The 11,619-nt window shown below is 42.6% G+C and overlaps 1 protein-coding gene across 1 annotated transcript in view; it reads right to left on the reverse strand.

Annotated features, from left to right (window-relative positions):
- CCT5 (chaperonin containing TCP1 subunit 5) overlaps positions 1-11,619 on the reverse strand; it is a 24,761-nt gene that overhangs the window by 12,356 nt on the left and 786 nt on the right. Inside the window, exons 2-6 of the mRNA XM_015409346.1 lie at positions 8,190-8,250; positions 7,931-8,095; positions 6,563-6,761; positions 5,871-6,063; positions 3,919-4,068 (exon numbers count right to left, since the gene is read on the reverse strand). Of these exons, the coding sequence (XP_015264832.1) occupies positions 3,919-4,068; positions 5,871-6,063; positions 6,563-6,761; positions 7,931-8,095; positions 8,190-8,250 (768 nt within the window). The remainder of the gene's footprint in view (positions 1-3,918; positions 4,069-5,870; positions 6,064-6,562; positions 6,762-7,930; positions 8,096-8,189; positions 8,251-11,619) is intronic.

The following is an 11,619-nucleotide window of genomic DNA, read 5'->3' on the forward strand; positions in this document are numbered from 1 at the left end:
CCACTCCTCCACTTGCACCTGGCTGGATGACCTTGGGCAAGCCATAACTCTGGCACAGCTGTTCTTGAAAAAGAGCAGTTTCTGTCAAGAGTTCTCTCAGCCCCACCTACCTCACAGGGTGTTTGTTGTGGGAAGGGGAAGGGAAAGGAGTTTGTAAACTGCTCTGAGACACCTTTGGGTAGTGAAGGGCGGGGTATAAATCAATCTCTTCTCTTCTTCTTCTACCCCCAACATCTCCAGGTATTTCTCAACCTGGTGTTGGCAACCTTATTATTACAAGGCTGATTCTTCAGTAACCCTAAAAGGAAACTCAGGGGCAGAGAGGCACATCAACAGACAGATTCAAACAATATGAACATCCTATACCTAGGCCACATTCTCTCAGTTCATCAGATACAAAACTGCCTTCAAACTACAGCTTCTTTTCTTGCCTGTTTGGGCCAATACATTCCAGAAAACTTGCCCTGTATACTCACTGACTTCTAAATGGAAGGGCACTTTCCACTGTCAAAGATGATATCAAGAGTGCCAAACTGCTCAAAGCTGATTGACAAACCACAAAAGACAGACTATGTGGAATTACTTATACCCTGAAATTCTTTTGGTCTCTAAAGTGCAACTGAAATCTAACTGTTCTAAAGGAAGAATGGTTCTGAGCTTTGGTTAATAAAATCAAAATCCTATACATTGGGGAGCCATTCTGATATTCAAATTATGGCCTTGCAATGTCATCATCAGCACTATGTGGAAGTGTATGCTTGAAAGTGAAAAATAGGAACCACCAGGCATTTCTCCCTGTTACAAAATTTGACTAGGGAGGAATGACCAGATGTCTCAAATTTTCCAAATGTGTCACTTCTTTCATGAGTTAATTCTGTCCAAAGTTCATTCATCCTGAATTATGTCACAGATGCAGCAGGATTTGCACTGTTGCAAAATGTGATGCCTCTCAATTTAGAAGCAGTTCTAAAATAAACTCTTGCTCAGTTGGTTGTACCTCTTCTGGGATATTAATGGCATTATAAGCATTCAACCAAGGCACAGAGCTGTCATCTTTCTTACTGATTAAAATATCAATCATTGTATTTGCATACCAAAACCTGCAAACACCCTCAAACCCAGCTTTGCTCTCAGAAAAGAGTTTAAATGATAATTATTTTTCCTAGCTAAATATGGCTAGTGGGAGGTAGATCATCATCATTTCACATCGAAAATCTGCCTGTTTTGACAAGGGTTTTTTCCCCCATTTGGGAATAGGTCATGTTGATCCAGTGTCCAACCTTACTTGACGCAGTATTCTTCCTGGGCAAAAAAAGGTCGGTCAAATCAGAACTCAAAGCACTGTCAGGTTTTTGATCATTTTGTCTCTTATTGTGATTTAAGATCCAAAGTTGTATATGGTGGCTAGTATTTATATCTGTATACTTAAAATAATTCAAGAGGGAGAGATGTGTGTTAGTGCATGGGGATTTTGCCTGCATTGCACTTCTCTTGGTTAATAACAACAACAGATGTTAGAATAGCTTCCTATGCCTACTATCATTTTTTTAAAAAAATGATAATTAGTAAAAATGTAGCCGCTTAATTCAGTCATAGAGAGGCATTTTCCTCCAGAGGTTCATCAGAGGGTCTGCCTGAGCAGGCTTTAGAAGCTTTCTGCTTTGATACATTTTCTGTCTGGGATTAAGTGGATGAGCAATAAATTGGGAAATAAATACATATAAACAAATAAACCTTTCATAATAATGTCCCTCATGAGTCTTCTGTATATCCTCCTCCTTGATCACTTGCCAGCATAGGTAGGAGAGACGACATCTGAAAGTTGGGGGAAGGGGAGGCAGGAAGATAATAGACTTCATATGTTGTGTCTTGGATTCTACAAGGAAGACCATGAAACTGTGATTCTATCGGGGGGGGGGATTAATTAATTTGCCTCAGGCCCCGGTCACACGGGAAGCTTTGATCCACAAGAGGGACGGATCGGAGGTGCATCAAGCGGACGTGATCACACCGCAACATCTGGGAAGCCGCGCGCACCCGTCCCCGATCCGTCTCTTCCGGCCGAAGATGCGGATAAAAAAGAAAACCTAGAAAACACTAGTACTTACCGGAAAATCTGCTGCAGGGATGGCTGTCTGATCGCCGGCGCGCCCGTCTCTCCTGCAGCATGCGAGGTCCTGCCGAACTGCGCATGCACATGCATGCGCAGAGGGCTTGCCTCGCTCTTCGGTCCATTGCTTCCTCCCGGCATCTGATCATGCCAGGGAGGACCTGCACGGCGGCTGGGGGGATCTGTCTGATCCCACCACCGCGCTTCTCTTTTGATGTGGCTCAAAAAAGCCGCACTTTAGCCGTGCCTTTTCCCCCAGTTTGACCGGGGCCTGAGGCTGCAATCCTAAGAACACTTTCCTGGGACACTTCCCCCACTGAATAAAATGGGACCTCCTTCTGAGTAGACCTGCCTAGGATTTATTTTATTTTATTTTTTATTTAACCTTGGACTTCTATCCCGCTCACCCCCTAGGGGCTCTGAGCGGCTTACAATTCCAATTAGCCAATCTAATCTAGGGCCACATATGAAGGGGAGGTGAGAAGCCTACCAGGCACCCTTATCCTGTTGTAGCAGATCTTCTTATTGCGAGGGGGCAGTCCGGCGGCGACCCTCCTCCGGCGCAGGTCTTCGCTGTTCCACTTTTTTCCGGCTGTCGTGACTCTGCCTCCAGGCCTGGACCACTCCGTGCTTCCGTGCATACTCGCAGCGGCCTCCGTCCAAATCAGGCTCCGGCCTGCCGTGTCACTCCGCCTCCACACCTTGTTGGTCCGGCCTCCTTCGTTCGCCTCCTCGCCTCGCCAGCCGCCATTTTTCTCTGCCGCCGCCATTCATCGCTCTCCATTCTCCGTTCTCCACCATCGCTGCTACGCCAGGAATGGGTGCCCCCCCGCTCTAATAGCAGGTCCCCATTTTATCTACTTGCCCTTTACGGGCTTTCGAACCGCTGGGTGGACGGGAGCTGGGACGTAGGGCCAGGAGCTCACCCTGACCACGGTGGGATTCGAACCGCCAAAGCTGTTCGCCCAGATGTTAAGCATTAGCTGAGGGCAGTTTTGAACACAGACAGTGAACTGGGGGTAAGTTGGGCAAGGAGGTTTGGGTAGAATATAAGAACTCTCCCATTCAGGCCAAAGGAAGAGGGGATAAATCTTCTAGGGAGAGAAGAAGAATCCCTACCCAGTCAAACAGGGAAAGTGATCTCTGAAGAGCAGAGATTCCCTGGTCCAGTGTGATGGGAAATGGCTTGTGGAGACTTTAAAAGTCCAATAACAACTCAAAAAGATTTCTGGTGTTTCAGGAGAAGGAGCTTGGGTTCTAGGAAGAGGGTACTAGCCTTCTGGGCACCAAAAGAGTCTATTATGCAAATAAAGTGAACTGAAGGAAACCCAGGAACAAAGCCCTCTCAAAAGAAAGAGCTGTTAGTTAAGCTAAAGGGAGACCCTAACCCTTCCCCCCTTGAGTCCTGGGCTGAGAAAATAGCCATTACATATTACTGATGCAGGGTGGGACTGCTAAAGTGACTGTAAAGGGAAGAGAACACACTACCAGGGCTGCTCAGTCAGTGAAGGGACACACAAAAGAAAACTGGAGGGAAAATCTTGCCTCAAAAGAAGGGAAGTGGACAGGGTCTGTCATAGCAGTTTACACTGACACAGTATTTAGCTTTCTGATGTGGAGTTTACACCCCTTGTATAAAATAACCACGCTTAATACAACTGATTAAGAGATGCCGCCTGATAACATTGTTAAGAATGACTAGGATACTGAGATCAAGCTGAATGATGGTTTTTAAAAGCCTTAATTTAGGATATATATATATATAACAGCAAGAGCATATCAGGAAAAAGGACAAAGGTAATTCTAACCTGCTTCACCATCTCTTCAAACTTCTCCTTCTCGTATTTCTGCAATTCTCTGTAGTCTTCCACAGATGTTACATCAAGCTTGTGTTTAGTTTTTGGCTTAGGAGGCTCAAATGGACATGTCAGAATGGCAATTTTAGCATTGTGAACTTCCTAGGAGAGAGACAGTTACATTTTTTATTTTTTTAATCCCAAGGGGAGTTTTTTATTAGTTTTTTTGCAAACTACAAACTATAACTGAAAATATAGGGAGGGGGGACTACATCTAAGGAGAAAGAAAAAAAACCCACTACTAACTAAAAACCCAAGAGTAGGAGATCAATACATCAGCTTGTCTCAATGCTATTTTAGAAAGCTAATAAATCAATGAACATAGTCGGTTATGCTAGGTTAATTATCGTTTAACCATCCCTTTAACTGTTTAAAGAAATCCCCAGAGCATCCCAAAGTTATTTCACCATTTTTTTCAGGCACAAATCAGAGTCCTTCAGCCCTTATTTATTCTTATCTTTTCTAATCCTCAGTTTATATGAACTTTTGGGGGCAGCCGCCCCCTTTTCAGAAGGGGAGTCCTCGTCCAAAGACACCGAGCCTAACTCGCTATCACATTTGTTTTCTTCTTCTTCTTTTTTCTCCTCAGCTGGTTCCCCAAGCTGTGTTCGCAGAAAATCACGTGCTTTAAAAACAGAGTCGATCTTTTCTTTTTTATCGTGGAGTTTCAAAATGACGTCTTCTGGAGTTAGCCATCTGTAACTGATGCCATTTGTTTGTAAGAAAAGGATTAATTCTTTATAGTTCTTTCTCTTCTGTCTTATGTCAAACAGAATGTCTTTTAAAATCCTGATGTTGTTGTCTCCAATTTTCAAGGGTGTTCCCGTAGTTGCTTTCAAGATAGCATCTCTCACATGTCTCTTCGAGAATCTGACTATTTCCCCAGGCAGATTATTTTTCTTGATGTATGAGGAATAGGACCTATAGACCACATCCATCTTGCTTTGAAGGTATTCCGCTGTCCAATCTGTCATTGGGGCTATTGCTTCACTCAGCGGTTGCTTCAGATTCTCTCCTCTAATTTCTGGGACCCCTTGAAACCGTAGGACCAAATTTGCTTTTTCCATTTGCAGCTGTAAAAGTTTTCACTCTTCGGTGGCTTGCTTCATTTTCAGCTTTTGCACCTTTTTCTTAACTTTCTTTCTCCGGTTTCTTCCCCGTCATCTTTTTGGATTTGTTTACTTTTCAAAAAGTTGCTAAAGTCTCTGATATTTGTCCAAACGCTTATCTGCACTCTGGTAAGTCTCTTAAAACAGATTTAAACGCTTATTTTTCCGCTCCCCCCCCTTTTGTCCGTGTTTTGTCTATGCGTTTGGGAGGGACCCCTCGCTCGCTTTCCTGTTGCTCTTTAAGGGGGGCAGCTTTCTTTTTAAATCTTCATGCTCCCGACTCGCTCGGCATCGTTTTTTTCCGCCCAATCTCCAACACTTGTCCTAGTCAGCAGCACTTGTACCATGCGGTCACTCAGCGGCAGGACCATTGGGGCGGAGGAGCGCCTCAAACCTCCAGCATCGCACCATTGAAGAGGTCGCCCCTCAAAAGCCCCCAGGCTAGGAGCCTTTTACCAAGGCTTTGGGGGGGGTCGCGACCCATCACACCCCCTCCTAAACGCTGGTGTGCAGTTTGCATCCCCAGGATGTCCGGGAGATGCGTCTGCCTGCGTGTCGCCATAAACCGGAAGCTCGAGACAGTTACATTTTAAATTGCAATACAACTTCTAGTGACAGAATTAGAAAGTTGTTGTTTCGAGAGCAATCTATATGTGTTTGAAGCCATTCAAGATATTTTTAAATTATTATTTTGAGGAGAAACGATGAAATAAGGCAAGAAACAAGGAAATCCCAAGAGTTACAGTCTTTAAGCAGAAACATGTACCCCTCAATAACTAAAAAAAGGTCACTCACTTTAGGCATCTGGGGATGACTGAAGTCCTTATCCACAATCACACCTTTAATCAGTTGGGTATCCTCCAGCCTACCGCCAACTTTGCCTTGGACTTTTATCAATTCAAAGTCAACATCTTTGCGTTCCATATCTGCCACAGTCAATATTGCATTTACAGCTATTTCTGCCATCTGTCTGTGGCAACGATTTATTCTAAATACAAAAGGAAGCTTAATTTCAGCTAATTCAGATAATACAACACAAACCAAAATGAGTAAAAAAGTAATATGTAATGCTGAGCTAGATGGTCATTTGAAAACATGCATCTTAAATTATGTCAGTCTGCCTCAACATTACTAATTTTATGGCATAAACAATGAAAACCATGCCAATTTACACATTTAGTATTTAATTTACTTGTTGTAACAGGAATATGAATATGGATGTCCATTGTGGAATGAATATTTGACCAATTATCAGAAAACTATTAAACAAAAAGTTACAACTGTAAATTCCCTCCCTGCAATCAGTCATTACTACAGCACAACATACAGCATTTCTAGTAGCAAGTTAATACTGATAAAGAAGCTACCTTACTCAGTAACTCCTTTCTTTTAATGATCTAGTGACCACTATTTAAGTGAGGGACTCTTAACCACCTTCAAGACATCAACAACAAAATTTCAATTCTCAGTGTTTGACATATACATACACTTTAGATCCAAGAGTTGTCTTTGCTGTCTGAATGAGGGGTTCGGTATTCTCTGGGTCAACAGGAAAACTGTCACTGATCTTGTCCAAATGTTCGAGGGCAATGCGAGAAGCCTGTTCATAACCATCCGCTATTCTGATAGGATGAATGCCACGATCCAACAGCTGTTCTGCCTGTTCCAGAAGCGCACCTGCGAGAACTTCAAGACAAAACGAGAAATTGCTTATGGTGTAATACAAATGCTGCTTGCTTACCACACTTGTATCCTCCACTCAAAGTGATAGAATACTTGGTTAGTTACAATACAAAACATAGAAGAACAATTTTTTTGCTATGTGGTATTTTAGATCAGGTAAATAGAAATTAATGGTTGGCCAGCACTTATGGCGACTTGCTGGTCTCTAGTCCTGTCCTATAAAACCATATTGCCAGCACATAAACTATTGTATGGTGTCTGATGATGGACAATCTTGTTCTCTTAGCAGTCCTTACTTTACAAACAAAAGCAATCTTTCATAAAATTATACATTCATGAGTCATAGATTCAGTTCTAAGAAACTGTTTCGCATTAAGCTTAGATTTTAGTTTAAACCAAATTACTTTGTACTGATTAACCACCTTGCCTTGCCATTGCAAATACAAAGAGGTGTGCATGACAATATGCTACATTTTTTAACCCTTCTTATTTTACAACACCCTTTAAACAGCTTACAAAAAATTGTACAAGCAGTTCAAAGACTGCAGTAGCCAGGAATTCCTGTACACACAAAACCTTGCTCCGTACACACAAAATCTTGCTCACTGGCACAGATTATAGGAATTGTTTCAGAATGTTCAAAAACCTAATTCTTTGTTTTGTTGTTCTAAAAAATACTGTTAATACAGAACTTTGTGAAACAATTTAATAGGACTTGTTCTAGATGGATAATTAGGGCAGTTCTACCATTACAATAGACAGGCTACTACCTGAAGGAAGGGCCAAGGCAGGTATGACCTGCTTAGTTTCTCTAACATTTGGTCACAATGATTGTGGTTTTATAATCAGAAGATGACGAAGAATATGAAAAATATACTCAAGTATCTACTCAGATACTTGAGTAACAGCGTTCTGTGCGCCTTGGTGTTTAGTCATGCCGGCCACATGACCACGGAAACGTCTTCGGACAGCGCTGGTTCTTCGGCTTGGAAATGGAGATGAGCACCGCAAGCCTAGAGTCGGATTCGACTGGCTTTCGAGCGAGGGAACCTTTACCTTTATCTACTCAGAACATACAATGGCTCTGATCATTATCCAGTCTACACTGTATATTATTCTCAAATTTACTTTTAAGTCACTTTTGCAACGGGATTTGCACAAACTAATCTTACCAACAACCCCTGTGGTACCATCCCCGATCTCATCATCTTGGGATTTAGCCAACTCAACCATAAGTTTAGCAATCTGATTGTCAACATCCATCATGCTCAAAATGGTAGCGCCATCATTTGTCACTGTCACATCACCATCCTTGTCAACCATCATTTTATCAAGGCCTGCAATAGACAGTTAGTTAAGGTCAACATAAGTAGAAAAGCCCTTACAAACAAAAAAGACTAAAAGTTCACAATATCACATCTTTATGCTTACCATTGGGCCCAAGTGATGTTTTGAGTGTATTTGCTACTGCTTTAGCTGCCATTATGTGAGACTATTAAAAAAAAAAAGTTAATATTACAAAAATACAAGGTTTCAAGTACTCTTAACAGAGCTTAATCAAATAAGAAAAATATTTTTTCAGAACCAATCAGTTTTTGCAAAAATGTTTACACTTCATAGACACAACATCATCAGTTTTATTTTCTTTGTATTTTGTGTGGGTGTATATGCTTGTGAGCCTGGAAGTTATGGTGACTTCTGGTGACCCTTAGTGGGGCTAGGACGTTTCAGAGAGGTGACTAGATGTCACCTGCCTCTGCATCCCAGCCCTGGTATTTCTTAGAGATCACCCTTCCAAGTAACTTGCCAGAGTTACTTAGCTTCCAAGAATCTTATGAAATCGGGCTTGCCTGGGCTATCCAGGTCAGAAATACAGCATCATCACTTTTAGAACAGCATCTAAATGGTCTCAAAGAACTCTTGCAATAGCAGGTTATTGGTACTAGGGGCTGAGAGGCAGGTTAACAGGGATGATTAACAATTGTCTATCTAGCACTCCTTGATATGCCTTCATATGCCTATCAAACTGCCCAAGTTCTTTCGAGCAGGCATTACAATATAAGCCTACTGATAACTCTACACGTTTCAGAAATTCTTGTGGCACCCTGCAGTACAAACCAACTGTGCCAATGAGGGAAGGTGGAGGCAACAGTCACTTATTTTTCACCAGGGTGCAGACCAGGTCATGCTTGCTCCAGAGTATCACTATGTGTAATCATGCTCCTTCCCAAGTTAATGTAGACAGGATTGTGGATTCACTTCTGCGGCTGAAATTCAAAGCAGGGGCTTGACGGGGTTTTACGCTGAAAGCTACGAGATTTTATTTATTTATTTATTTGCATTTATATCCCGCCCTCCCCGCAGGCTCAGGGCAGCTAACAGAGGCATAACGCCAGATAAAAACAATAAAACAATAAGAATACAGATTAAAATTACCAATAGACAATTAAATATTACCAATAGACAATTAAACATTGCCTTTGTTAGAGTACTGGGGCAATTTTATGAGAATCACATAAGATGAATAAGGACTTGATTTTAAGCATTTTTTTTTTTTTAACTTCAAGGCCTGCTGCAGTTTCTCCTTTGGATAGATAGGATTCGGGTGAAATGAGAAAGGCTAAAATTTCTGAGACCTGTGGAAGGTCGAATTCACCTTTGGTGTAAAGGCAGGGTCTGTGTTCATGGCCCTTTTGTCTCTGCAATTTCTGCATTAGAAACCTTCATCTTTGTGGTGGCTCACTTAGAGCAGCACCCCTGGTAATGATGGCGAGCTTGAAGGTGTCTAGATAGGCCCAGACCTCGGAACAGAGGTAACATCACTGTCAGAGTTGCGACTCGACATTGTAAAGGAAAATCCTTGAGCCCACCATCCTTAGAGAAAGGATAGAATCTATAAAGTCTGAGTCTTCAGGAGGTCAATACATTTTCCACTACTCTGCCTGATGAGAGTCCTCCACAAAGTATTGTAAATTTATCTAGCAGGGCATCCATTGCATTTTGTTGAAAATCCTAGACTTAAAGGTCGCCCCACTCAATCTCCAAGCAGTTGAACATGGCCATCCTGGTTGTGGAAGCCATACAGGACCTTGTTGAAGCATGTCCAGTGATACTGGGAGCACTCAATAACAACAGCACACTGTAGTAAGTAGCAAAGAATCACAAAAAAAACAACTGTGAGCTGAATTTCCCACAGAATATTCACAGAGGAGACTTCTTTTGAAGTGAAATGCACCTGTTATCTGAAGTAAATTTATCCATACAATCCGTCATAGGAAAATGCAGAAGCCAAAGAGGCATGTTTTGGTCCTGATACACTGAAGCAGCCTTTAGGGATGCTGCTTAGAGCTAAGGAGACCTTGCCCAATACAGAAATAATAGAAAAGCATTGTCTCATAAGAAGATGGAATGCGACTCTCAGCAGTTGTTTTTTATTCCTGAGGAAGGACCCGAGGTCTGAAACACTGGGAAAATTACCTAGGAAAAGTGTTGGACTTTTATTTATTTTGTATATTAATTCTCTGGCTTCTGAATTTTCCTATGACGGATTGTATGGACAAATTTACTTCAAAGAACAGCTGCATTTCACTTCAAATGAAGTCTCCTCTGTGAATATCCTGCGAGATGCTGGGAGCATTAGCAGTGGTTGGTTCGCCCTCTCCTGAGGGACGAAGAACCATGGTCACTGAGGACAATACTGCCTTCTGGTCCTTGATCTTCCTGATCAATTTTGAAGGAACTGGGACGGGGTGGGGGATGGGGAAACATAAGGTCACGTGGCCACTGCTGGTTGAAATAAGAACTGATGGAACGGGAGAACGTGCACAACCCAACCCCCGGTGCACGCACTGGTTAACCTGTAGGGTTAATACGGAGAACAAGAAAAACTGTGAAAAAATGACGCTTAATATATGTCTTTAAAGAATCATAGAAAAGTGAACAAAATATACATAATTACAGAAAAATATATTGACGGTGATCTCCAGAATGTCTTGCCGTTTCGAAGGAAGATCTTCTTCTGAACAAAGATGTAGGACAAAAAAATGTCTCTCAGAGATTCATATTCTCTGGTGATGTCTCACAATTATCAAGGAAGATCTTCCTTCGAAACGGCAAGACATTCCAGAGATCATCGTCAATATATTTTTCTATGATTATGTATATTATTTTGTTCACTTTTCTATGAGTCTTGGGAGCTGCGGTGGCTCAAGTGGTTAAGACGCTGAACTGCAGGCTCTGGAAGGTCAGTAGTTCCGCAGTTCGAGACCCAACTGTGCCGCATGACGGAGTGAGCTCCCGTCTCTAGTTCCAGCTCCGGCCAACCTAGCAGCTCAAAAGCAAGAAATTGCAAGTAGATAAATAGGTACCACTTCAGTGGGAAGGTAACAGCATTCCGTGCACCTTGGTGTTTAGTCATGCCGGCCACATGACCTAGGAAACGTCTTCGGACAGCGCTGGCTCTTCGGCGTTAAAACGGAGATGAGCACCGCAACCCTAGAGTCGGATTCGACTGGCTTTCGAGCAAGGGAGCCTTTACTTTTACCTTTGATTCTTTAAAGACATATACTAAAAGTAAAGGTAAAGGTTCCCTTGCTCGAAAGCCAGTCGAGTCCAACTCTAGGGTTGCGGTGCTCATCTCCGTTTCAAAGCCGAAGAGCCAGCGCTGTCTGAAGAAGTTTCCTAGGTCACGTGGCCGGCATGACTAAACACCAAGGCGCACGGAACGCTGTTACCTTCCCACTGAAGTGGTACCTATTTATCTACTTGCAGTTTCTTGCTTTCGAACTGCTAGGTTGGCAGGAGCTGGAACTAGAGATGGGAGCTCACTCTGTCTTGCGGCACCCGGGTCTCGAACTGCTGA

Source organism: Gekko japonicus, unplaced genomic scaffold, assembly GCF_001447785.1.
Source record: "Gekko japonicus isolate JY-2015 unplaced genomic scaffold, Gekko_japonicus_V1.1 scaffold707, whole genome shotgun sequence".
Classification (NCBI taxonomy): Eukaryota; Metazoa; Chordata; class Lepidosauria; order Squamata; family Gekkonidae; genus Gekko; species Gekko japonicus.